Genomic DNA, 27,440 nt, shown 5'->3' on the forward strand with positions numbered 1-27,440 from the left:
AAAAGCTGAGTTTTTTTTTAAATCTCTAACTGATAAGCAGAAAACTTGTCCTATTGTATCTCATTTTTTGTCCCTTGAGCATAAAACTACAGCTATTACGAGCTGTATTTTATTTAACGACCACAACCGACCCCAAAACTTCCGTTCTTAAGTGAGACATCCGTTACCTGAGTTTCGCCCCGTTTTACGACCTTTCTTGCCACAGTTGTTAAGTGAATCACTGCAGTTGCTAAGTGAGTCACCTGGCTGTTAAGCAAATCGGTCTTCCCCATTGCTCGTCAAAAGGACATTGTGACCGTCATAAATGTGAATCAGGTGCCAAGAAATCTGCATTTTGATCACGTGACGGATATTGCAACAGTCGTAAGTGTGGAAAATGATTCTATAGGTCACTTTTTTCTAGTTCCTGAACAGTCACTAAATGAGCTTTTGTAAGTCAAGGACTACTTGTATATAATGTGGTTGTAAGTTGAGAATTACCTGTAGTCTAAACACAAATTTCTTTCTTTTAACGACCCCATAATCCCTTACCGGGTGGAGTCCTGGCCAGATGCCTTTCCTGTCACCAGAGTGGAGTTTTGTTCACCAGATACTTTCTCACTGTGCCCAGAGAGAGAAATATCTGCCTCTACCAAGGATCGAACTCACAGCCTCCTGATTGTGAGGCAAGAGCGCCACCTCTAGGCCACTCCTTGTAGTCTACACACATACTGGAAAAAAACAAGAATATTTGCAGCGCTGCCATTATACGTTTGTTTCCAAAGCAGAGTCACTTCGATGGTTCCCTTCCTGAATTTATTTATTTTACAGCTTTCCCACCCTGCAAAAAAGCACAAAAGAACCAGAAATCCGTCTTCCTTCCCAGCTTTGCTGCTTTAGATTTAAAACTCAGCCTTTTTCATCTTTTTAGACTCGCTTTAGGCACCAGGTCATAAATACCAGGAAGGCCATAAATATCAAAGTTTAAGGCAATGGCTGCTTAATGCTGCCTGCCAAACTTGCAGCCCAGGGCAAAATAAATAAATAAGTTGTTATTTGCCACCTGGCTTTGTTTTCTCAGGCTCAAAAATAGATCAAAAGTCTTTTTTTTTTTTAAATCTTGATAAAACAGAGGAGAATCTTGACTCCTACCAGTTCACAATAAATAAATAACAATATGTTACATTCAAATGCAGAAAGATAAGATACTTTCTAGAGATACCTTTTACATTTTATGGTTACATTTTGCTTTGTTTTTTTTTTAAATTTAATGTAATGTAGTTTTTCGCCTGGGTTTTGCCACTGTTTTTTTTTTGTTTGTTTGCTGTTTGTTTATACGCATTTTTTAAATTTTCAAGCCGCTCAAGGGAGATGCATTGGTTGGATGGATGGATGGATGGATGGATGCACAGACGGATGTCTGTGTCTGTGTGAATGGATGGGTTGTGTGTATGTGTGTGAATGGATGGGCTCTGTGTGTGTGTGTGTGTGTGTGTGTGTGTGTGTGTGTGTGTGTGTGAATGGATGGGTTTTGTGTGTGTGTGTGAATGGATGAGTTGTGTGCGTGAATGGATGAGTTGTGTGTGTGTGTGAATGGATGGGTTGTGTGTGTGTTAATGGATGGGTTGTGTGTATGTGTGTGAATGGATAGGTTGTATGTGTGTGTGTGTGAATGGATGGGTTTTGTGTGTGTGTGAATGGATAGGTTGTGTGTGTGTGAATGGATGGGTTGTGTGTATGTGTGTGAATGGATAGGTTGTTTGTGTGTGTGAATGGATGGGGTGTGTGTGTGTGTGAATGGATGGGTTGTGTGTATGTGTGAATGGATGGGTTGTGCGTGTGTGTGTGTGTGTGAATGGATGGGTTGTGTGTGTGTGTGTGAATGGATGGGTTGTGTGTGTGTGTGTGTGTGGATGGGTTGTGTGTGTGTGTGTGAATGCATGGGCTGTGTGTATGTGTGTGTGAATGGATGGGCTGTGTATGTGTGTGAATTGATGGGGTGTGTGTGTGTGTGAATGGATAGGTTGTGTGTGTGTGTGCGTGTGTGAATGGATGGGTTTTGTGTGTGAGAATGTGTGAAATTCCCGTGGGTCGTCCATGAGGCCAATGTGGAGAAAAGACAGGACACGAACTTTCTCGAGATGGAGCGACCCAGATTGGGGGTCTGAGAGCCCCTTTTATTGAGATAGGACAAAGGCAGGAGGAGCAATCAGCATGTGAGTAAAAACAGCCTGTAAAAGTACAATTTCTAATCTACTGCTCAGTCTATATATGGTCAAATCCTGGGCGTCAATGGTAGGGCAAATCTCAGAATGTTATGTTATGCACTATCAGGATGTTTTGGCGTTTTAGGAGTTTGTTTTCTCCTGTGTGGTTCAGCGTGACTCTGCAGGCCCTAGTATGAACTAGGCAATGGAGGACACACACCTGCACAAGGAACTATATTACAACACATCTTTAAGTTTGCAAGCTACTCAAAGGAGATGTATTGGATGGATGGATGGATGGATGCACAGACGGATGTGTGTGTCTGTATGAATTGATGGGTTGTGTGTATGTGTGTGAATGGATGGGTTTTGTGTTTGTGTGTGTGAATGGATGGGTTTTGTGTGTGTGTGAATGGATAGGTTGTGTGTGTGTGTGAATTGATGGGTTGTGTATATGTGTGTGAATGGATAGGTTGTGTGTGTGTGAATGGAAGGGTTGTGTGTGTGTGAATGGAAGGGCTGTGTGTGTGTGTGTGAATGGAAGGGCTGTGTGTATGTGTGTGAATTGATGGGTTGTGTGTATGTGTGTGAATGGATAGGTTGTTTGTGTGTGTGTGTGAATGGATGGGTTCTTTGTGTGTGTGTGAATGGATAGGTTGTTTGTGTGTGTGTGTGAATTGATGGGTTGTGTGTGTGTGTGAATGGATGGATGGATGGATGGATGAAACACCTGGATGCGGAGAAAATAAAATGGTGATGAAAACCGGATGTGATGGGAGGAGGAATTCGGAGGGGCAGAAGAGCCACTGGAGACCCTCTGCAAAGATCAATTTGTTTTTGAAAAGCGCATTTGATGCTGCACAAACCGAGGGGATCCTTTCTCCATCCGATGCAGCCAGGCTCTCTCCTTCCTTCCTTCCTTCCTTCCTTCCTTCCTTCCTTCCTTCCTTCCTTCCTTCCTTCCTTCCTTCCTTCCTTCCTTCTGTTCATCTCCCCACCTTAAGACATAAGTGAACACCCCCTTCCATCATCCCCAGTACAGATAGTCCTCGACTTTGTCCCATTTTGCGACCTTTCAGCCACAGCCATTAAGTGAATCTCTGCAGGTGTTCAGTTATTAACCGGTTGCTAAGTGAATCAGGGTTCCCCGTTGTCTTTCCTTGTTAGAAGGTCGCCCAAGAGGATTATGTCACCCCGAGGACACTGCGACCGTCACAAAGATGAGTCAGTTGCCAAGCGGCTGGATTCTGATCACGTGACTGGGGGGAGGGAGGATGCTGCAACGGTCATAAGTGTGAAATACGGTCATAACAAGTCACTTTTTCAGTGCTGCTGTAACTTCGGTCACTAAACGAACTGTTGTAAGCTGAGGACTGGCTGTCCGCGCTGCCTGCGTTCCAAGGACTCGTGGCGGTCACTAAACGAAGCGGTTGTAAGTCGAGCACCGCCTGTATTGACCTGGGCTGCTTGCAGAGGGAGTGGAACGGCCCATTCAGAGCGGAGTTGGGGGGGGAGGTTTGGATGAGAAAACCCCCCGCGCTCGGGCGCCGTTGATTCGGTCCGCGCGCCCTCTAGCGGGAGCGGGGAGTCCCGCCTCGTCGCGCCGCTTTAGACGTCACGTGGGTCACGTGGGCCGAGGCCAGCAGCCTCCGGAGCGGCGAGGAGGCCGGAGGCGGGGAAGGGGAGCTCCTGCAGCCGCCGCCGCCGCCTGTCCGCCCGCCGGTCCCGCCGGAGCCCGCCTCCGCCAGCATGGGCAGTGAGTAGAAGGGCCGGCCGAGGGGGCTTCCCTTTCCTCCCTGGGGGCCCCGGGCTCCCTCCGTGGCCATGGGAGACCCTCTTGGGGGGCGGGGGAGGGAGAGATGAAAGGGAGGGAAGGAAAGAGGGAGGGAGAAAAAGGGAAAGGAAGGAGGGAGAGAGAGATGAAACCGAGGAAGGAGAAAAAAGGAGGGGAGGAAGGAAAAGAAAAGAGAGAATGGGAAGGAGGATGGAGAGATGAAAAAGAGGAGGGGAGGAAGGAAAAGAAAAGAGGGAGGGGGAATTGGAGAGGAAAAGGAAGGGAGGAGGAAGAAAAAGGGAAAGGAAGGGAGAAAAGGAAGGAGGGAGGGAGAGATGAAACAGGGAGAAAGGAGAAAAAGGAGGGGAGGAAGGAAAAGAAAAGAGGGAATGGGAGGGAGGAGGGGAAAGGGGGAAGAAAGGAGGGAATGGGAAGGAAGGAGAAAGGGAGGGAGGGAAGAAAAAAGAGGGAATGCGAAGGAAGAAGGAAGGGGGAAAGGAAGGAGAGAGGAAGGGGTGGGGTGGGGTGGGGTAACCCAGGATGTTGCAGAGGTAGAATCAGTGGCCACTTAGGTGGGTTGCAAAGTTGAAGCCTCCCTCCCCCCTCACACACACAATGTGGCTCCTTAGTATCCCCCCCCCCCCGCACCATGCAGTGCATTGCTGGTATTTGACCCCCCTTCCCCAATGCTTATTTCTTGTTGGAGACTTGCTTGGTCCTGTGCGCCCCCCCCCCCCCCCAATGTATGTTTTGTACTTGCATAAGTGCCTGGTATAGACCTGGAGAGCTAGGCTAAGAGATACCTGGGAGTATAGTTCCCTTACTTCCTCCCTCCCTCCCTCCTTTCTTTCATTCCACTCCTTCCTTCCTTCTATCCATCCCTCCCTCCCTGTCCATCCCTTCCCTTTCTCCCTTCCTCTTCTCTCCTTCCTTCCTCTCTTTTTTCCCCTTCCTCCCTCCCTCTCTCCTTCCTTCCCTCCTCTCCTTCCTTCCTCTCTTTTCTCCCTTCTTCCTCCCTCCCTTCTCCCTTCCCAATCTCCTTTCTTCCTTTCATTCCCTCTATCCTTCCATCCCTTCCTTTCCCCTTCTTCCTTCCTTCTCTGCTTCTCCCTTCCTTCCTGGTACAGCAGCCACTGCTGCCACTTAAGCTGTCACCCTTGGGTGCCCAAGCCCAATATTGGGGTTCTTACACCCAAAACCCATTCTCCCCCAAAAACTACAGACCTGTCTCCTTTTTGTTAACCCTTCCCTCCTCTCCCACCTGCGCATGAGGCTGCTTCCCGCGCTGTTGCTAGGCTCAGAGAGGGATGCAAAACAGGAGGAAGGAAAAGCAGCTCTCTCATTTGCTCAGGTTGCTCATGATGACAAAATGGGTTGTTGCAAGGTGTCACATCTGAGTGAACGTTGCCAGTGGGAAATATCTCAGGTGTTTGCTTGGTAGAGAGGGTGCCACGACTCACTGTAAATCACAGTTGCACGGATTTGTAGTTGCACAAGTGCCCCAAAGGCAAACATCATCTGCTTTTAAATGCGTGGATGTTGCAGGAGTTAGCTAGAGATAATAGGTTCTTCTTAAATGCATGACATTTCTTGGCACATTTCTTGGCACGATGTCTCCTAAGTTTAATAACAATAAACTGCAACCAACAATTGTGGATTCTACCAGTTTTCATTCCCAGCCTCTGTTGGGTCCCTCAATTCTTCACACAAAACACTCTGGTGTTTGTTTCAACTTTCCCCAAAGCTGAAATAAGATTGGGAAAAGTTTGGTCTTTCATAACAATAACAATAAGATTTGCACTCAAGAGCCGAGGTGGCGCAGTGGTTAGGGTGCAGCACTGCAGGCCACTTCAGCTGACTGTTATCTGCAGTTCAGCGGTTCTAATCTCACCGGCTCACGGTTGACTCAGCCTTCCATCCTTCCGAGGTGGGTGAAATGAGGACCCGGATTGTTATTGGGGGCGATATGCTGACTCTGTAAACCGCTTAGAGAGGGCTGAAAGCCCTATGAAGCGGTATATAAGTCTAACTGCTATGGCTATCTATCTATCTATCTATCTATCTATCTATCTATCTATCTATCTATCTATCTATTCTATCTATCTATCCTATCTATTCTATCTATATCTATCTCTCCCTCCCTCCCTCTCTCTATATCTATCTCTCCCTCTCTCTATATCTATCTATCTATCTATCTATCTATCTATCTATCTATCTATCTATCTATCTATCTATCTATCTATCTATCTATCTAGGTGAAATGAGGACCCAGATTGTGGGGGCAATATGCTGGCTCTGTAAATCGCTTAGAGAGGGCTGAAAGCCCTATGAAGCGGTATATAAGTCTAACTGCTATTGCTATCTATCTATCTATCTATCTATCTATCTATCTATCTATCTATCTATCTATCTATTCTATCTATATCTATCTATATCTATCTCTCCCTCCCTCCCTCTCTCTATATCTATATCTATCTATCTATCTATCTATCTATCTATCTATCTATCTATCTATCTATCTATCTATCTATCTATCTATCTATCTATCTATCTATCTGGGTGAAATGAGGACCCAGACTGTGGGGGCGATATGCTGACTCTGTAAACCGCTTAGAGAGGGCTGAAAGCCCTACGAAGCGGTATATAAGTCTAACTGCTATTGCTATTGCTATTTGTCACTTAAAGATAGCAAATATTTTGTCTTATAAGCTTTCAGGAAACACCGTCCATAAATGCACAAATCTATATCTAATTGTTCTGACGAGAGGGACAATTTGTGCAGAAATATTTATTTGGGTAAGTGAGGAAAGAGAAATAATAATATGAGAAAATTGCTTTGGATATGACGAATCATAAAACATCATTGAACTGCTACTGATATTTCTTACAGACCGATAAAGACCATTTTTTTATACCGGTAGTTCTTGAATTACAACAGTTCATTTAGTGGCCGAAGTTAAAATGGTATTGAAAAAAGTGACTTATGACTATTTTTCATACTTATGACCCTTGCAGCATCCTCACTGTAAAATGATTCGCATTTGGATGCTTGTCAACTGATTCATATTTATGACGGTCGCAGTGTTCTGGGGTCATGTGATGCCCTTTTCACGACCTTAGCGACAAAAATTTGGGGCTCAAACTTCTGAACATCAAATCATGCTCAAAATTGACCCAGCCCTGTTTTGTGGCATGAAAGCGAGACAAATACTTGCAGGCAGTTAAGACGGGTTCTCTCCACCAATTAATACTTGGCACATTCTGTACTTTTATTCTCACTTCTATTATCGCCGTAACGTATATCGTGCCTTTTTTTCTTTTCTTTTTCTTCCTTTCACAGTCAAATTTCTGGAACTCATTAAGCCCTTCTGCGCCGTTTTGCCCGAAATCCAGAAGCCTGAAAGAAAAGTAAGCGGCTTGACTTTGCTACTGCAACATTTACGGAAAGCGTTTTAAGTCTATAAAATTCTAGGAAATCAGGTGGTGGAAAGAAGACATGGGGGATTTGAGTGCCGGGTCTGTAATTTTCAAACATCAAAATGAGATTATGGAAGTTTGGGTACATAGTGTTAAGTATGTCTGAAAGTAAATTTCTGCTTATTTCTGAGTCTGGGTGCAAACAGATTTCACTGTTTTTCGGAGTATAAGAGGCACCCAAGATTTTGAAGAGGCAAATTTTTTAAAAGTTTTTGCACTCTACAGATCTCTTAAAAATGGCCCATTGTTTTTTTTGTCAAAAAAAGGGCACGCATAGCTTTTAGGAGGCTTGTAGAGTGCTTCTGGGGGCTGGGGGAAAACAAAAATGAGCAAAAAAACAGCCCTTTTTTTGCTCATTTCTGCCTTCCCCAGCCCCCAGGAGCACTCTACAAGCCTCCGAAATGCTATGCACGGTCATTTTTGCAAAGGGAGCGGGGGTTTCGGGAGGCCCGAAATGCTGTTAGGCAGCCAAAGGAATTTGAAAACAAACCCAGAATTAAAGCAAAATATAAATATAGATTGTGGCCATATCCAAGAATTTGGAACACAAATTATAAACGAACACCGTCAGCAGCACTTAAAGAAAATATATACAAAATGTTTTATCGTTGGCACTTATCACCAACAAGATTGGCTAAAATGTACCCAAACATGAAGCCGACCTGCTGGAAGTGTAAAAAAGTACAAGGGACTTTTTATCACATATGGTGGACCTGCCCGGAAACACAAAAAAATTGGAGAAAAATTTGCAAATGGGTGCAAGAAATTAAAGGAGAACAGATAAAATACAAACCCGAAATCTTTCTACTGGGAACAGTCAAAGGGAAATATACAAAGAAAATTAAGTACATATTAACACATCTGCTAACTACAGCTAGAATAGCATTTGCTCAATGCTGGAAACAAAATAATACCCCCTCGGATGATTTAGTGATAAAAAAAAAAACTTTGGATTGTGCAGAGATGGACAAATTAACACTGAAATTTGTTGTAATATAGTTGCAGAGTCACGCTGAACCACACAGGAGAAAACAAACTCCTAGAACGACATAACATCCTGATAGTGCATAACATAACATCCTGAGATGTGCCCTACCATTGACGCCCAGGATTTAACCATATATAGACTGAGCAGTAGATTAGAAATTGTACTTTTACAGGCTGTTTTTAACCACATGCTATTGCTCCTCCTGCCTTTGTCCTATCTCAATAAAAGGGGCTCTCAGACCCCCAGTCTGGGTCGCTCCATCTCGAGAAAGTTCGTGTCCTGTCTTTTCTCACCATTGGCCTCACGGACGACCCACGGGAACATCACAGAAATTAAAAGATAAAGAGTCGGAATATTACGAAATTTGGAACAATTGGTACAAACGGCTGCAAAACAAGAATAAAATTAATGAAGCCAAAAAAACAATATATATATAAATGTATATAGAACTGTGTACAAAGGTGTGTAAATATAGAAGCGAAATATTATATACATGTACAGGTATGATGACATAGCAATGTTGATGTAATGACTGTAAGGCGTTGTGGAAGGGAAAAAATAATAATAAAAAAATGCTGTATTCAGTGTATAAGAAGGATCCAGATTTTCACCCTCTTTCTTGAGGGGAAAAGGTGCGCCTTATACTCTGAAAAGTACGGTAAATACCGTGTTTCCCCGAAAATTAGACAGGGTCTTATTTTCTTTTGACCCCTGAAATAGGACTTTGGCCTTATTTTTGGGGAGGTCTTATTATTTTTGAGGCGGAGGAGGCGGGGAGCGTGGTCACCTCATGGCTGTGGCTGTGTTGCCTCATTTTGCTGTCCCAAACAATCGGTGTTGGTTAACTTGGTTTTATTGTGTTTTGTTTTACAGATTCAGTTCAGAGAGAAAGTTTTATGGACAGCCATCACCCTCTTCATTTTTTTAGTATGCTGCCAGGTAAGAATTGACCTCAATATGGGCCAAGATCCTTTGCATGTTCACCTCACAAGAGCCAAGGTGGCGCAGTGGTTAAATGCAGCACTGCAGGCTACTGCTAGATCAGCAGTTCAGCGGTTCAAATCTCACCGGCTCAGGGTTGACTCAGCCTTCCATCCTTCCGAGGTGGGTAAAATGAGGACCCAGATTGTTGGGGGCAATATGCTGACTCTCTGTAAACCGCTTAGAGAGGGCTGAAAGCCCTATGAAGCGGTATATAAGTCTACTGCTATTGCTATTGCTTCTATCAGACCAACCTATGGTCTGCCTGATGTTCTCAGATCATCAGTAGCGCTGGAGGCTGTGTGTTCTGCTGCGGAAGCCCCTTTGGCATTCGTGCACGTAGTCCTCGACTTAACGACCACAAGTGGGCGCAAAACGTCTCTCGCTAAAGCGGGACCTTTGTGAAGGGAGATGTGCCCCGTTTCACGACCTTTCTCGCCACCGTTGCTGAGCGAATCCCTTGCGGTTGATAAGTTCGTCATCCGGTTGTTAAGTGAATGTGGCTCCCCCGTTGACTTTGCTTGGTCACAAAAGGGGGACCCCGGGGGACACTGAAACCGTCACAAATATGAATCAGGTTGGCAAGGGTCTGGATTTCGATCCTGCGTTTGAAAATGCAACTTTCGTAACTTTGAAAAACAGGTCGTAAGTCACTTTTTTTCGGTGCCGTCGTAACTTCAAACGGCCCCTAAATGAACTGTTGTAAGTCGGGCACTATCTGTATATACCAGCATTCCTAGAAGCGTGGTTGCTGGCAAAAGAACCAGAAAGAGCATAAATGGGTCTAGGAGATTTGAGTGGCTGATTCATCATAAGGCTTGATAGTCAACTGACATCTGTCCTGGGAAACTGAGGATTAGGAGAAAACATTTGGATTATTTATTTGCATTTCACTGTTTTATCCTACACTAGCTGATAACCTGTTTTTTTTCACCCCCTAATCCACACATTTGTCCTCAAAAATAATCCCAGATCAAACATAATTTCTAATCTTGGATTTTCCCCTTTACCATAGGGCAGTGTTTCCCAACCTTGGTGACTTTAAGTCCTGTGGACTTCAACTCCCAGAATTCCCCAGCCAGCTATGCTGGCTGGGGGATTCTGGGAGTTGAAGTCCACAGGACTTAAAGTCACCAAGGTTGGGAAACACTGCCATAGGGAACCCCCCTCGTGGAGTACTGTCAAGCCGTTACCATGGCAACTCCACTGCGCTATACAGGAGAACCCATTTTACAACAGTGCAGTAGAAGCCATTTTAAGGCACAACAGGCTGCATCTTAACAGAACACACTTTTTTTTTTTTTTGGTCTAAAACAGATGTCTTCAAACTTGGCGTCTTTTAAGACTTGTGGACTTCAGCTCCCAGAGTTCTCCATCCAGCTGGATGGAGCATTCTGGGAGTTGGAAGTCCACAAGTTTTAAAAGTTGTCAGGTTTGGGGACCCCGTCTTCGTACGTGCCTTTCTCACCTTTGCCTTCTATTTTTATTCATGCTTAATTTTGTTATGACTCCTGTAGATACCCTTGTTTGGAATAATGTCCTCAGACTCCGCGGATCCCTTCTACTGGATGAGAGTCATCCTTGCGTCAAACAGAGGTTGGTGGGCTTCCCTCTACATCTAGTCTATGTCTAGTTTAATGCAAAGAAGGACCGGGAGGGGCAGCATAGCAGCGTTAACAATGTTCTTCCTTCCTTTCTTCCTTCCTTTCTTCCTTCCTTCCTCCCTTCCTTCCTCCCTCCCTCCCTCCCTCCCTCCCTTCCTTCCTCCCTCCCTCCCTCCCTTCCTCCCTCCCTTCCTTTCTTCCTTCCCTCCTTCCTTCCTTCTTCCACAGGCACTTTGATGGAGTTGGGCATCTCCCCCATCGTGACCTCCGGCCTCATCATGCAGCTCCTGGCTGGAGCCAAAATCATTGAAGTGGGCGATACCCCGAAAGACCGAGCCCTCTTCAACGGCGCTCAGAAGTGTGAGCATTAATTCCGGGTCCTGGGTGGAAGCTTCCTTTGGATTTCCCCCCCCCCCTCCCCTTAGGAAACGCAGCGGATTCGCTGCTTTAGCCTGTGTGGTCGTAAGACGGGGGAAACGATTATGGCGTGGCTGTCGCTGGCTGAGCTGGCTGGTTTTCTTGCAGACGTTTCATGGCCCAACTAGGTAACATCTTCAGTGCTAATGAGGGAGTAGGGTTTGCTCTCTGTTTATATGCAGTATAACACCACTCCTTTTTAGCACTAAAGGTGTTACCCAGTTGGGTCATCAGACGTCTGCAAGAAAACCACCATGCTCAGAGAGCACCAAGGACATGACAGTACTCCTCCTCCTCTTCACCTCCTCCTCCTTCCTTTTCCTTTTCTTCTTCTCTTCTTATCCTCTTTCTTTTCCTCTTCTTCTCCTCCTCCTTTCTGTTCCTCTTCCTTCTCCTCCTTCTCCTCCTTCTCCTCCTTCTCCTCTTCTTCTCCTTTTCCTCTTCTTCTTCCTGTTCCTCTTCCTTCTCCTTTTCTTCTTCTTCTCCTTCTTCTCCTTCTTCTCCTTTTCCTCTTCTTCTCCTTCCTGTTCCTCTTCCTTCTCTTTTTCTTCTTCTTCTCCTTCTTCTCCTTCTTCTCTTCTTATCCTCCTTCTTTTCCTCTTCTTCTTCTCCCTTTTCTCTACTGCTGCTTCTCTTCTTCTTTTCCTCTTCCTCCTCCTCTCTGCAAACTCCATTCTCTTCTAGCCCTGATGATGCTCCCTAGTTGGGTCATGAGACGTCTGCAAGAAAACCACCGAGCTCAGAGAGCGCCAAGGAACATTCACTCTCCTCCTGCTCCACTCTGCAAACACCACTCCCTTCTAGCACTGATGATGTTACCTAGTTGGGTCATGAGACGTCTGAAAGAAAACCACCAAGTTCAGAGAACACCAAGGACCCCACAGTCCTCCTCCTCCTCCACCCCCTGCAAACCCCCTCCCTTCTAGCACTGATGATGTTGCTTAGTTGGGTAATGAAATGTCTGCAAGAAAGCCACCAGGTTCAGAGAGGACCCTACAGTCCTCTTCCTCTTCTTCTTCCTCCTCCATGCCACAAACCCCCTTCCCTTCTAGCACTGATGATGTTACCCAGTTGGATCATCAAACGTTTGCAAGCACCTAGCATCCCCCCCCACGCCAATCCTGTGCTACTACTCTCTCACTCTCTCCTCCTGGACCGTAACTGTTGGTTCCCTTGTTCTAGTGTTCGGCATGATTATCACCATTGGCCAGGCCATCGTGTACGTCATGACGGGGATGTATGGGGATCCTTCCGAGATGGGGGCCGGAATCTGCCTTCTCATTATCATCCAGGTACGTCCTTCCATCACACAAACACCCCGGATTCTTTTTTTATCGTTGGCCCTTCTTAAGATCTCTTCTGGGGTAGCTTCCGGTGTATCCGTGGGGCGAGGGGGGGGGGCAGGGAGGGTGTTCGATGCCAGGCACAGCAAGCCGGGACGATTTTGAAAGCGACAAGATACGTAGAGGTAGTCCTCCAGTTACGACCACAAACGAGGCCAAAGTTTCTATCGCTGAGTGAAACATTTGTGAAGTGACTTTTGCCCCGTTTTACGACTTTCCCTCGCCACGGTTGTTAACTGAGTCCCTGCAGTCCTTAAGTCAGTCCCACGGTCGTTAAGCGAATCTGGCTCCCCCCCCATTGATGCTACCCTGCGACCGTCATAACTATGAACCGGTTGCCAAGCGTCCAAATTTTGACCACGTGAATATGGGGATTCTGCAGCAGCCATAAGTGTGGAAACAGTTGGAAGTCACTTTTTTTCAATACTGCCGTAATTTCAAATAGTCACTAAGCAAAACATCATAAGTCAAGGACTACCTGTGTGTCCCAGACTCCGGATGGCGTCATTTTTAAATTGTCTGATCTTCTCTGAGCAGTCGTGTTTCAAAGTAGAGAAATCATTTCAGTTTAGTTCTCTTGGGCAACTGATAAGCAGCTACAGAAAAATCCATGTTGTCGTGTCGATCTTTTCCCTTTTCTGAATACATGGATTTTTTTTAAAAAAAGAAGCTTTGGGAGGCTTAATCTTTTTATCTTTTAATCCTTAAAATAATAAAAGTGTTCAAATCAAATGTCACTTGGTTCGTGAGGCTGAAGGAAGGAAGGAAGGTTAAAATACAAGTTTAAAAAATTGTAAAAACCGCAGGTTAAAAACTTTGCTCACCTGTTGTAAAGCACGTGAATGACGCTTTTTTTCCCCCTCCAATTGCTCCACAAAATACTTTCTAGGCAAGTAAGTTTAATTTTTTTTCAGATCGTTTTAAAAATAGGCATTACGTATCCTGGATGAATTTGATTTGACACAGTTGTACAGTTGAATCTCTTGCTCGAGTTTTCTCTGAAATCCTTCAACACGGTGGCCAATTTGTAAATTTCAGTACAACAGAAGGAAAAGTGTTGATATTGTGAATTAATGAATTGCTCCCCCAGGGCCAAATAAAATTAATTTCATCCGTCCTTTGTAAGGCATCAGCTGAAAAACCAGTGGGATTTAAAAAAAACCAACAAAGTAATCTAACCTTTGTGTATACCCACTAAACCTAGAATTTTGTGTCGTAGGAATTCTTAAGAGTAGTGTAAAAAAAATGTTCTCTTTGCTATTTTTTTGGCATTTATTATGCGCTACCGGATGGCTAGGATTAGATCTCCATCAAAAACAGAAGAGCTTTCAAAGGACAGAAGTTTTGCCAACCTTAAAAAAAAGAATTATTTTCCCATGGAACTTCTGTAATTAACAAAACTTTCTTTCCATAATCAAAATTTCAGAGCATTCAGACTGACCGGTACCTGGCCTTTTGCTCAGAGGTCAGAAGCCAAGCAGATCAAATTAACATTCGAAAAAATAAAATAAATTAGAAAAGTGACCATTGGGCCCTCCCTATTGTTACTTGAGGCCTAGCATCATAAGCCAAGAGGCAGATTCCTTGGGTGTGTAATCAAATTTGGCCAAATGAATTGCAGGCAGTCCCCGATTTAGGACTACAATTGAGCCCCAAAATCTCTGTGGTTAAGTGAGACGTGTTAAGTGGGGCTTGTTCCATTTTACGACCAACCTCGCCACAGTCGTTAAGCGAATCACTGCAGTTGATAAGTGAGTGGCACCGTTGTCGAGACATTTGTTGAGGGAGCTTCGCCCCATTTTACCACCTTTCCTGCCCCCCCCGTTGTTAAGTGAATCATGCAGACGTTACGGGAGTCACCCCCGTTGTTATGCAGATCTGGCTTCCCCCTTGGCTTGTCAGAAGGTCGCAAAAGGGGATCGTGTGACACACACACACCCCGGGGGGGACGGGACAGTGCAACTGTCATAAATATGAACCAGTGGCCAAGAGTTCGAATTTGGATCAAGGTCGCAAGTGTGAAAAACGGCCATGTCATTTTTTTCCAGTGCCGTTGTAACTGTGGTCACTAAATGAACTGTTGTAAGTTGAGGACTACCTATATTTGTAGCTCGCGGTGGAAATGAGGGCTCCTTGGTGCCCTCTGAGCTGGGTGGTTTTCTTGCAGACGTTTCCTGACCCATCTAAGTAACGTCATCAGTGCTAGAAAGGAATGGGATTGGAGGAGGAAGAGGAGGAGGAAGAAAAGAAAGAGGAGGACTGTGGGGTCCTTGGTGCTCTCGGAGCTTGGTGGCGTTTTATGACCTATCCTGCCACAGTCGTTAAGTGAATCGCTGCAGTGAGCAGCCCAGTTGTTAAGCAAACCCGGCTTCCCCATTGCTTGTCAGAAGGGCGTAAATGTGATCACACGACCTTGGGGCACAGCAATCCTGCACACACACACACAACCTCTCCCTTCTAGTACTGATGAGGTTACCTAGTTGGGTCATTGAAATGTCTATCAGGAAAACTACCCAGCTCAGAGAACGCCCAGGACCCCCCCAGTTCAACCCTGAGATTCCCTTCCGTCCCTATTTCATCTCTATCGGATCTAAAACTGGGTCACATCCTTTGCAAAACATGCGCTTGGTGTTTGTTTGAGCTCCAGTTCAGGGGAAACGATCGTAGCAATGATCCTAAGCAGGGGTGAAATCCATCCGGTTCAGCCCGGTTCAGCTGAACCGGTAGGGATGATTCTCCTTGGTTCTGCGAACCGGTAATTTTAAAAAAGGCTTCCAAGGATCGTGCAGCTCAGCTGTGAGCTGTGCAATCGTTAGAAGCTCTTTTTTTTCCAAGCTTTTTAAAGCATTTTTTCCTGTCGGTTCACCCGAAAAAGCTTTAAAACTGTATTAAATGCTTTAAAATGCTTTAAAAATGTTTTAAAATGCTTTTAAAATGCTTTAAAAATTAAAATTAAAATATTAACATTAAAATGCTTTTAAAAATTTAAAAATGCTTTAAAAAGCTAAAAAAAAGTGGGGAGGGGGGGAAGTTGGTGGCCATACCCACCCAGTCACATCACGTCAACCCCCTCCCAATCAAGCCACTCTCACAGAACTGGGCGGGGGGGGATGGATTAGATTTTACCACTGATCCTAAGCATCCTGAATTTTGGCCCCGTGATCCTTGGGATGCTGCAAAAGTCGTAAGTATAACAAACGGTCCCGAGCTCCTTTTTCCCAGTGCCGTTGTAACTTTGAACGGTCGCTGAGTGAACCGTTGTAAGTCGAGGACTACCTGTGTTCCATACGAATCAAGATTGGGCTCTTCTTAGTTCTTAGCTCCAACTCAGGACTGTGGCATCCGTGGAAGAAACGTTGGCAGGGCAAGCGAAGGGGGTTTATTTCTGAGCAAAGAGGGAGGGGTTTTGGGGGGGCACAGAGTTATGGATCTTTTGGACTTCCCCCCCCCCCTCCACAGTTGTTTGTTGCTGGCTTGATAGTCCTGCTGCTGGATGAGCTTCTCCAGAAAGGGTATGGCTTGGGATCCGGCATTTCCCTCTTCATTGCCACCAACATCTGTGAGACGATAGTGTGGAAGGCCTTTAGCCCCACCACCATTAACACGGGCAGAGGTACGGTACTCTTTTCCTCACGGCTGATGCCTTGGTGGGTTGCATGCTTGGTCGGCCTCTGGCGGGGAGCAGCCTAGAACCGGACACGAGAGGTAGCTCTAGATCGGGGGTTTTCAAACGGCGTTCTGGGGCACCCTAAAAACTGCATTTAGAGAACCTTGCAAACTCTGTTCTAGATGACCCTACAAACTCTGCTCTAGATGACCCCACAAACTTCGTTTGGAGAACCTTACAAACTCTGTTGTGGATGACCCTACAAACTCTGTTCTAGATGACCCTACAAACTGTTCTAGGGCACCCTGCAAACTGCATTTGGGGAGCCTTATAAACTCTGTTCTAGATGACCCTACAAACTCTGTTCTAGACGACCCTACAAACTGTTCTAGGACACCCTACAAACTGCATTTAGAGAGCCTTGCAAACTGTTCTAGGACAACCTACAAACTGTTCTAGGACAACCTACAAACTGCATTTAGAGAACCTAGAAAGTGTTCTAGATGACCCTACAAACTGCGTTCTAGGACACTACACTGGTAGAAGATCCTGCGAACTGCATTTAGGGAACCCTATAAACTTACGTTCTAGGGGACTCTACAAACTGTTTCTAGATGGCCCTACAAACGGTTCTCGGTGATCCTGCAAATGGTGTTCTAGATGACCCTACAAACTATGTTCTAGATGACCCTACAAACTGCATTTAGAAACCCTACAGACTGTGTTCTAGATGTCCCTACAAACTCTGTTCTAGGGAACCATACAAATTGTGTTCTAGAGGAACCTACAAACTGGGTTCTAGAGGATCCTACCCTTCCAAGTGAATTGGACATAACCCATTTTCCCTCCCTAAAGTTTCATCTTTTGAATCAAGCATGCGGGATTTTTGTTTTTCCCCAACCAAGGTCCACAGCCTAGAAAAGTCTGAAAATCCCCTGGTCTAGATCGCTCTGTCTTTCAAAAAAGAAAGAGAATCTGGGGAACACGTTGGCCATCTTTCCTTCGCACTTGGGCAAGGGTTTTTTTCCCCTCAACAAGGTGGGTGTAGGAGCCTTCCCCCGTTCCAGAAACCCTCCCAAATTCTGGGGTACCAGATGGAACTCACGTGGGGGGGGGGTGCCACAAAATAACACGTGATTCTCAACCTCTGTACGACAACTGCGTGAACTCCAAACCTAGGAGTGTGAAAAACGGCCCACAAAACACCTCAAAACAGTAAAAAAAAACAGGTATGCACACACTGTCCAGCTGTTTTTCGGGTTTCTGGCGCTCCGGCCCACACACACGCATGTGTATGCACACGGGTTCCAGTTTGGCACACGGTGCCGAAAAGATTCTCCATCGCTGCTCTAAAAAGATGCAAATGACTAGCTATCTGCAAGGAATATATAAATCCTTCTGTCGGGGTTCCAAACAGCCTCCAAAATTAAATCAGAGTCCGAGGCAAAGGATTCCTCAAAGTCCCAATTGATGAAGAGAGCCACGTTGGCACATCTGGGAAAACCCGAATCTGAAAGCTTCCCGGTTTTCCCCACCCAGTTGAAAGTTCAAGATCTTGTCCCCCTCCCCCCCCCCCAACACCCACCAGTCCATCCCATGGTCCAATCTCCCACTGCCACGAAGACAGATTCCTCCCATCCAGTTCTGGTCAGGTGCAGAGACAAAGGATGACCTTAGCTTTCTAGAAAGAATATTGTTATGGCTACGTAGCATCTAACTCCGTACAATCTCCCTTACCATTTTTCCCACAATAGAAAATGCATAGCAGAAGAATAGAAAGTGTGGCAGGGACAAAGACACAAAAGAAAAGATGGCTGCAGGCCTAACAGCTATCATGTCTTCCCTAGTCTTTCTTTATATCAAACTCGAGAGATCCAATTCCTTCAACCGCTCTTCGTATGTTTTAGCCTCCGGTCTAAACACCCTCCGGAGGGGGGGGGAGGTTAAAGTAAGGGGGTGCCTCTTGATTATGCTGAGGAAGCAGGGACCGAGTTAGGGCATCCCCAAAGGAATATTCTGGAAGACCTGCCTTGATACCCCACTTGTGTTTCTCGGTGCTGGTCGTGAGAATTTGTCCACATTGCATGGGAGAATTTGCATGCGTTGTCCAGCCGTGTTTATTCACTACACGGGTTTTGCATGAAATTTTGCTTGTTGAGTCTCGGGGGGGGGGGGGAAGACTTTTAAGACTTTCAGCACGATTCATTTTAAACTTATCAAGTCTGCGTCGTTCAATAATGACAGCACCCCAGTTCAGGTAGTCCTCGACTTTACGACCACAAACGCAGCTCGAAACTCCTGCCACTGAGTGAGCGAGACATTTGCCAAGTGAGCTTTTGCCCCCTTTGACGGCCTTCCTTGCCACGGCTGTTAAGTGAAAAACTTCAGCTGTTAAGGTGGTTCATTGAATCTGCCTTCCCCAATGATTTGGCTGATCAAAAAGTCACAAAAGTGGATTCCTGTGACCTCCCGGGACTCGTCGTTCAGCACGAGTCGTTCAGTAGCCCAGCGTCTGAATTTCAATCACCTGGCCACGGGGATGCTGCCTTGGCAATCGTCCGTGTGAATCACCCTTTTTTTTCGGGGGCCGTCGTAATTTAAAGCGGCCATTAAGTGAACTGTTCGTAAGTCGAGAACTGCCTGCAATTCCCATTTTGTTCCTTTTCTTTCTCGAGTCCTGCATGAGTTCCCTTCGGCTGTCTGCGCGGCGCTCGAACGGCAGACTTGTCGCCACGTCCACAACCTGATTTGTGGGGTTTTGGGGTTCCCTCCAGGTACGGAATTCGAGGGGGCCGTCATTGCCTTGTTCCACCTCTTGGCCACGCGCACCGACAAAGTCCGCGCTCTGCGGGAAGCCTTTTACCGCCAGAACCTACCAAATCTCATGAACCTGATCGCGACCGTCTTTGTCTTTGCCGTAGTCATATACTTTCAGGTAAGGGGCATCCGGGGAAGCGGGGCGTTGGGGGGGGGGCGGGGGGATGTTGCGTTAAGAACAGGAGGAAGCGCGCTGAAACGTTTCCGCTTAGTTGCGGGATCTTCCGGGCAATCGCGTGGTCCGAAGTCCCCGAAGGCCTCCTTGGTTTCTGAGTCTTCGAGATCCGCTTGCCGGCCGCGATCCCTTTTTCTTCTGCTTCTTTCCCCCGCAGGGATTCCGAGTTGATCTCCCGATCAAGTCTGCCCGCTACCGGGGTCAGTACAGCAGCTACCCCATCAAGCTCTTTTATACTTCCAACATCCCCATCATCCTCCAGTCCGCCTTAGTGTCCAACCTCTACGTCATTTCGCAGATGCTGTCCGTGCGCTTCAGCGGCAACTTCCTGGTCAATTTACTCGGCCAGTGGGCGGTGAGTAGCCAGCTCTTCCTACAACGCAGGCTTCAGTCCTCGGCTTAATGACTGCAGCCGGAACACACACACACACACACCATTTCCATTGCTAAGCGAGACGTTGGTTAAATGAGTTTTCTACAGCTTATAAAGAGCCGAGGTGGCGCAGTGGTTAGAGTGCAGTACTGCAGGCCACTTCAGCTAACTGTTATCTGCAGTTTGGCGGTTCAAATCTCACCGGCTCAAGGTTGACTCAGCCTTCCATCCTTCTGAGGTGGGTAAAATGAGGACCCAGACTGCGGGAGCAATAATGCTGACTTTGTAAACCGCTTAGAGAGGGCTGGAAGCCCTATGAAGCGGTATATAAGTCGAACTACTAAGTCGAACTACTATTTTCTTGCCACTGTTCTCAAGTGAATCGCTGCGGTTGTTGAATTAGTAACACAGTCATTAAGCGAATCTGCCTTTCCCCCTTGACTTGGCTGGTCGGAAGGTCACAAAAAGGGACCCACCCCCTCAGGACGCGGTGACTCTCACAAATACTGGTCAGCTGCCAAGCGTCCGAATTTTGATCGTGTGAGCATGGGGAATGCTGTAACGGTCGTAAGTGTGGAAAGCGGTCGTAAATCACTTTTTTCAGGGCCGTTATAACTTTGAACGGTCTGTAAATGAACTGCTGTAAGCCGACCCAGCTATTTGTTTAGTGGCCGTTCAAAGTTACGACACTGAGAAAGGAGGCTTGCGACCGTTTTCCACACTTTACGACCTCTGCGAACATCCCCATGGTCACCTGATCCAAATTCAGGCACTTTGGCAACTGGCTCATATTTATGACGGCTGCAGCGTTTCCCGGAGTCACCTGATTTCCCCTTTGGCAAACCACCTGACCAGGAAATTGAGTGGCTTTGCTTAACGACCGTTTGATTCACTTAACACCATTGACAAAAAAAGGTTCGTGAAACGGGGCAAAGCGCAACAAGCAGCTCACTTAGCAGTGCAAACTTTGGGCTCCATTCCGGTCATAACTCGAGGACTACCTGCAGCGCCTTCAAAGCAGAAACGTTTTATGTCTACATGAAAACTCCTGTTTTTCACACTCCTTCCTTCCCAGGACGTTGGCAGGAGTGGGTGGGCGCTAGACAGAACAGTATTGTGCAGGGTTTGCTGGTGCCCCCTTCTGGTGAAAATTGATCAATTGGGTAGTATAATATACCATATTTTTCAGAGTATAAGACATACCGGAGTATAAGACGCACCTTAGTTTTTGGGGAGAAAAATAGGAAGAAAAAAAATTCTGCCTCCCAGGTATTCATTTTTATTCCCATAACACCAGAAAATCCAGCAAGCACAATAGTATAATAAAACAACACTTTTTGCCACTTTTTTCTTTCCCCAGGCAGCCGGGGAAACTCTTAATAAGCTTAACTAGATGTCTGGCAGTTCAGCCAAAAGCACTTCACACCTGGCAAAAATGTAACAAAGCTGAATCAACAAACCAGCCCAGTGCTTGCCTGAAGGAAACCATTGAGAAAGCTGATAGCCGAGAGGAATTTTGGCCTCTCCAAGCTGGAACGTGGGAAATTTTTCCAACAGTATGCTACAGTAAAAATATTCAAAGCTTTTTTTCAGCCCTAATGAGGTGCTAACGAGTGAAGCCACTCATTAGCACTCATTTGGGCTGAAAAAAACCTTCCAAAAAGCTACATTTGGAGTATAAGACGCACCCAAATTATCAGCCTCTTGGGGAAGGGTGGAGAGCATCTTATACTCTGAAAAATATGGCACTTACTTAAAGATGGGTTTTGATTGATCCCTTATTGATTATATACTTGATAACAAACATTGCTTTTATTGTTAATATTATATATTAATATTTATTGTTAATATTGTGTGAAATTTTTCCTTCCCCTCTTAATTGAATGATATTTGATAAAAGGAAGGAGGGGCTAAGAAAAAAGAATTTTTTTTTACCATGCGTTTGGATTAAAAAAAACATAGAATGTACATATAGAAAGCTTCTTTTGTGTTCCCAATAGAAAGTCCCTGTAGAATAGTATGTCTTCATCCCTCAATACGCAATAATCAAAATAATGCATTTTTAAAACTTTAACAAATTAAAAATTCAAGTTTTCCACTCTCCTTCCTTCCCAGGACGTTAGCGGGGGCGGCCCAGCGCGCTCCTATCCGGTGGGGGGTCTCTGCTATTACCTCTCCCCCCCAGAATCCATGGGGGCCATCTTCGAGGATCCGGTCCACGTGATTGTGTATATTGTATTTATGCTGGGCTCTTGTGCCTTTTTCTCCAAGACGTGGATCGAAGTGTCCGGATCTTCAGCCAAAGACGTAGGTGGTTTTGCTGTCTCTTCCCCCCCCCCACCCTCCCTCCTACGCCCCCCACCCCATGGCACTTTGCCTGCGATCCTCCCTTTGACACCCCGGTATCGTTGCAGGTGGCCAAGCAATTGAAAGAGCAGCAGATGGTAATGAGGGGGCACCGAGACACGTCCATGGTCCATGAATTAAACCGGTAAGGAGACCACCAAAGAGTTCAACTTGAGGAGGGGTACCTTGGTGCTCCCTCAGCTGAGGAGGGGGGGGGGTCTTGAAGACTGTTTCATGACCCAAACTAGGTAAAAACATCAATGCTAGTCACTAGCACTCATGATGTTTCCTAGTTGGGTAATGAAATGTCTGCAAGAAAACCACCAAGCTCAGAGAGCACCAAGGACCCCGCAATCCTCCCCCTCCTCACTCCATACACCAACCCCATTCCCTTCCAGCACTGATGTTACCTAGTTGGGTAATGAAACATCTGTAGGAAAACTGTTCTGATCTTCTCCTCCGTCCAGTAACGAATGCCGAGACAAGCTTGACTGGAATGTCACAGCACTTTATTAGCAAGAAACCAAAACCTCGGTGGCTGAAAGCCAAGCATAACAAACAGATAAGAACCTTGGCAGCAACCCAGACTTCGACAGATAACAGCTTCTCCAGCGTTAGGAATGACGTTGAATCCTGCAAAACCAGGCTCCTCCCAGTCTCTCTTTAAATACTATCTTGAGAGGAGCCCAATTACAATCACCTGGGTCCAATTATCTTTGGTAACTGCGTAGCTGCTCTCTACGTCGATCTGCCCAGCATTTCCGGGCATCCAGGACCAACTCCCTTGGCTTCTCCCCACTGCTCCAATGCATGACGTCAGGATCACACTCCCTTGTCTCCTCCCCACTGGTTCAGGGCTCAGGCGCCTCCTGGTGGCCAACCAGCCTCTCTGCGCCCTGCTCGGAGTCGGAACCCTGTCCAGGGTCCTCCACATCCTCCAGAGCCGACTCATAGGGCCCCTCGGAGTCTGGGGGCAGCTCCAACGGCTCCTGCTGGGCCACAACAGAAAACTACCACATTCAGAGAGCACCAAGAACCCCACAGTCGTCTTTCTCCTCCTCCTCCTCCTCCCTGCAAACCCCACCCCCTTCTAGCACTGATGACATTACCTGGTTTGGTGACTTTCAGGCACATGTGGTGGCAACGCCACCTGCGTCCCGTCACACCTCCACCTTCTAAGCTGGATCTTTCTCTCCCTGCTTAAACAGAAGGTTCGGGAATTCCAAGCGCCACAAAACGGAGCAGATCTCCATTAAAAAGGAATTTTCTTCCCTCTTTTTCCCTTTAGGTACATCCCGACAGCAGCTGCCTTCGGAGGGTTGTGTATCGGGGCGCTCTCGGTCCTGGCTGACTTCCTGGGGGCCATCGGCTCCGGCACCGGGATTCTGCTGGCGGTCACCATCATTTACCAATATTTTGAGATCTTTGTCAAAGAACAGGCGGAAGTGGGAGGCGTGGGGGCGTTGTTTTTCTAAACAGACCGGCAATTCCGCCTGTCTTGTGACAAAAAGGAGAAGAACGTCCTTCGACCTCGCCCGAATCCAATAATGCCATTTTGATTTAATTTATCCCTCCCCCTTTTTTTTTCCAAAACGAGTCACCCCATTTGTTTCTAAATGGGGGCCCCGCCCGGCTTCAGAGCTGGCTGCCTTAAAAGAATCCAAAGTTTACATTGTCTTGGTTTAAAAAGAAATATTAATATTCCCAAAAATTATAACTCTCTCTCTCTCTCTTTCTCTCGCGTGTGGCCTGTAAGGTTGGAAGACATAATTCTCTCCTCTCCGGCCCTCGAGGGAAGAATGGCGGGGGGCCATTTCGTTGCACTTTTGCACACTTGGTGGGCGTGCAAACATATCTACTACGCACATCCCGTTGCAAAGATTTCCGAATTGCCCCAAACGGCTTAGGGCTTATTTAAAAAAATAAAAATAGATCCCGTTTCCTTCCTCGAAATCTATATTTTATCATAAATTGCTTTTTTCTATATTCAAAGGGAAAACACAACACCTCCCCCCCCCTCCTCCTTGCCACTTGAGCCCCTCTTTGGAGCAGATATCTCAAGCCGCCGTTTTCCCCCTCCCTCCCCCGAAGCTGAGGGTGGGGGGGTTGTGTCGACGGCCACGCTTGTGACTTCGCTCCCACGGAAATATGAAGGATGGTAGAACCGAGATGAAGAGAATTCCAGCTTCTGACAAACCCTTAGGAGAACGTCTGTTCTGACCCAGCTCCCCAAACACAGCCAACCCTCTGAAATGAATTCAAGAGATTCCTTATTTTGGAGCGCCAGCCGCCCGGGCCAAAAGTTTCTCCCTCTCCGCGGGCTAACCGGTCCCACCGGTCGAAAGATGAATAGTTGTTTGCCACGCCTATTCATCTCCGTCTCCTGCTTTTTATCCCCAGAGCTAGGATGGGACTTCGCTAGCAGCGGTGGCTCTTCCGTCCCAAGGACCAGCCCATAGATTTCCACTGCTCTCCTCTCCTCTGCACCAGCTATTCATCTCTGCCCCCTTCTGTTTATCCCCAGAGCTAGGATGGGACTTCGCTAGCAGCGGTGGCTCTTCCGTCCCAAGGACCAGCCCATAGATTTCCACTGCTCTCCTCTCCTCTGCCTTCTGCGCATCTGTGCGTCAGGCACTGGACTCAGCCGTTCCTCCTCTTCCTCATCAGCCACACCCCCTGCCTTTGATCCCCAGAGCTAGGGTGGGGCTTCGCTAGCAGTGGTGGCTCTTCCGTCCCAAGGACCGGCCCATAGATTTCCACTGCTCTCCTCTCCTCTGCCACATCTATTCATCTCCGCCCCCTGCCTTTTATCCCCAGAGCTAGGGTAAGGCCTTGCTAGCAGTGGTGGCTCTTCTGACCCAAGGACCAGCCCATAGATTTCTACTGCTCTCCTCTCCTCTGCCTTCTGTGCATCTGTGCATCAGGCACTGGACCCAGCTGTTCCTCCTCTTCCTCATCAGCCACCTCCAGACCTGGGGGCTGTTGACTCTCCATCTGAGGGCTGACAAACAGCCCAGGCTCTGCCCCCCCCCTTGCCAGCTCCATTCCCTCTCCCCCCTCGGAGCTCTCAGGTGCCCTGACTCCCATCCCTCTTCCCTCTTGATTCGGCTGCCAGGGGAGCTGGTGTCCGACGGGTCACAACACCCATCCCGTTGCGAGCCTGGGGTCTCTTGGACTGGGGAGGCGAGCAGGGAAGGGGGACCCTGAGCTGCTTCCGATGTCACTCTCGTGTCTCTGGTTTTTCACAGTACATTAAAACAACAACCCACAGCTGAGTGAAGTTGTTGGTCTTCAAAGGGGCTTGTGTTGAGAAGAAACCGAGCCGTTGTGTTTCTTTGGCGCATCGTAGCCCCCGTGTAAAACATCAGGCATTAAAAGTTATTTAATTAAAAACTTATCCTTGCTTTTTTCTTCTTCTTCTTCGTAAGATGACTTCCCTGTAACTCCTTGAAGTGAAAAGGGGGCGTCTACACGGAGAGCCCTCGGCGTAACGACGGCTCCTTAAGTGACCAAAGTTACAGCAACACTGAAAAAAGTGACCCACGACCATTTTTACACGCTGTTGTAACATTCCCCAAATGTCACCAGATCAGAATGTGGACGACTGACTCGTATTTACGACGGTTGCAACGTCCCTGGGGGTGGGTGGGTGGTATCACGCGATTTTGCGGCCTTCTGACAGGCGAAGTCAACGGGGAAGTAGGATTCGCTTAACAATTGTGTTATTAACAACGGGAGTGGTTTGCTGAACAACTCTGGCCCGGGAGGTCGTTAAGACGGGGCGGAACTCATTTAACTGTCTCGCTTAGCAACATAAATTTTGGGCTCGAATGTGGTCGTAAGTCGCAGAGTACTCATACTCAGGGCCGCTCCTTCTAGTTCCTCCCCTGCCCTGAGCTATCCTGCCCTGTAGGCCGGGCTGGGACTCTCAAAAGTCCTCCAGAGAGCTTCCATGTCTGAAGAGGAACCAGGATCTCCTCAACCCATCGGCCACCACACCGGATTTCTCACACTTGGAAACTTTGAAGACTTGTGGACTACAACTCCCAGAGTTCCCTGCTAGAGGTGGGGAGAAGATTATGGGCAGCCTCGAATGACCGGCGACTCTCAAGACCTCTGGAACTTCTGCCTGTGGTTCCACCAACAAATTTATGGGCAAGCCAAGGAAGACGGTGTTGAACAATGGCGGGGGTCAGGCCTGCATTTATATTCCTTTTAGAATTTTGGCCTGCCACACTTTCTCTTACTTCATTATGCTGTTTCTTTAAGTATAGTTGATGGGAGGGGGAAATAGACAGGAGTAGGATTGTGGAATGTATTGTTTTCATTCTTTACTAGAAGCCAAGGTCATCCTTTGTCTCCGCACTTTCACACCTGACCGGAAGCAGCTGGGTGTGGATGCCAGCGTGGAAGAAGAAGATTGGACCATGTGATGGATTTGTGGGTGTGGGGACAAGATCATGAACTTTTAACTGGGTGGAATTCTGATGTCATTTCCAGTATTAGGGTTAGGGTTAGATGTGCCTAAGATGTCTGTCTTGTTAAATTGGAACAAAAAGGATCGTTTTACCTTGGACTCTGATTTAATTCTGCAGGATACTTGGAACACCGACAGTGGGTTTCACTTAAGGACTGTGGTGATTTGCTTAACAACCATGGCACAGAAGGTCGCAAAATTGAGTGTAACTCTGCCTAACAACCGCCTGGGTCAGCAATGAAAATTTCAGTTGCCGTTGTGGTTGTTACATCGAAGATTATCTACCCATGTCTAGATTTGTCTGCAAGACGTAGAGAGAGAGAGGTTATCTCCAATGCTTAACAAAATTCACCCCGAGTTTTCCAGTGAAAAACGGGGTTTCAAATGCATAAAAAAACTACAGAACTTCTTATGACCTGCCAGTGGCCAGGGGAGCTGGCAGGAGATTCGAACAGTGAGGAGGTTGGGGAGGAAGATGGGCCAGTCCTGGAGTCTGGAGAAGGATCGGATGAGAGCTCTGTGTCGGAGGCAGAGAAGGGGCCAGAGCCGTCCAACAGTTATCAGCTGCCTTGTGAGGCAGAAGAACAGCTGGAGCCTGTTCCCAGTGCGCACATGCACAGCGTTGCCAGAGGAAGGGAGCAGCTAAAGAACGGGTCGACTTGGGAGTAAGGCCACAGATGGATGGTGAATGGCCCCTCCCAGAGGAGATAAAAGAGGAGCGAAAGGGGAGTGGAGTTTGCAGGAGACAATCAGTTCGCTTAATTGGTTTGTGACTCCGAGACTCCTTGCCAAGTTCTGCAGATATCAACCTGGCAGCTCTCCAAGGCAGATGAGGTCTGTGACTGTAAATCATCCCTCGAAAGACTTTGCTGGAG

The 27,440-nt window shown here is 46.9% G+C and overlaps 1 protein-coding gene across 1 annotated transcript; it reads left to right on the forward strand.

Annotated features, from left to right (window-relative positions):
• The first annotated feature begins 3,859 nt into the window (after positions 1 to 3,859).
• Positions 3,860 to 25,485, forward strand: SEC61A2 (SEC61 translocon subunit alpha 2). Its single transcript, XM_087722384.1, has 12 exons — positions 3,860 to 3,942; positions 7,301 to 7,368; positions 9,299 to 9,364; positions 10,924 to 11,002; positions 11,239 to 11,370; positions 12,610 to 12,719; positions 16,230 to 16,383; positions 19,152 to 19,312; positions 19,527 to 19,724; positions 21,858 to 22,049; positions 22,157 to 22,233; positions 23,377 to 25,485. Exons 1-12 carry the CDS (start codon positions 3,936 to 3,938, stop codon positions 23,561 to 23,563), a joined length of 1,431 nt encoding a protein of 476 aa, XP_087578510.1. The 5' UTR covers positions 3,860 to 3,935; the 3' UTR covers positions 23,564 to 25,485.
• Positions 25,486 to 27,440: the final 1,955 nt, after the last annotated feature.

The sequence above is a fragment of the Thamnophis sirtalis genome, unplaced genomic scaffold (genome assembly GCF_051295495.1).
Source record: "Thamnophis sirtalis isolate CommonGarterSnake01/CBP01778 unplaced genomic scaffold, rThaSir2_p1.2 scaffold_9, whole genome shotgun sequence".
Classification (NCBI taxonomy): domain Eukaryota; kingdom Metazoa; phylum Chordata; class Lepidosauria; order Squamata; family Natricidae; genus Thamnophis; species Thamnophis sirtalis.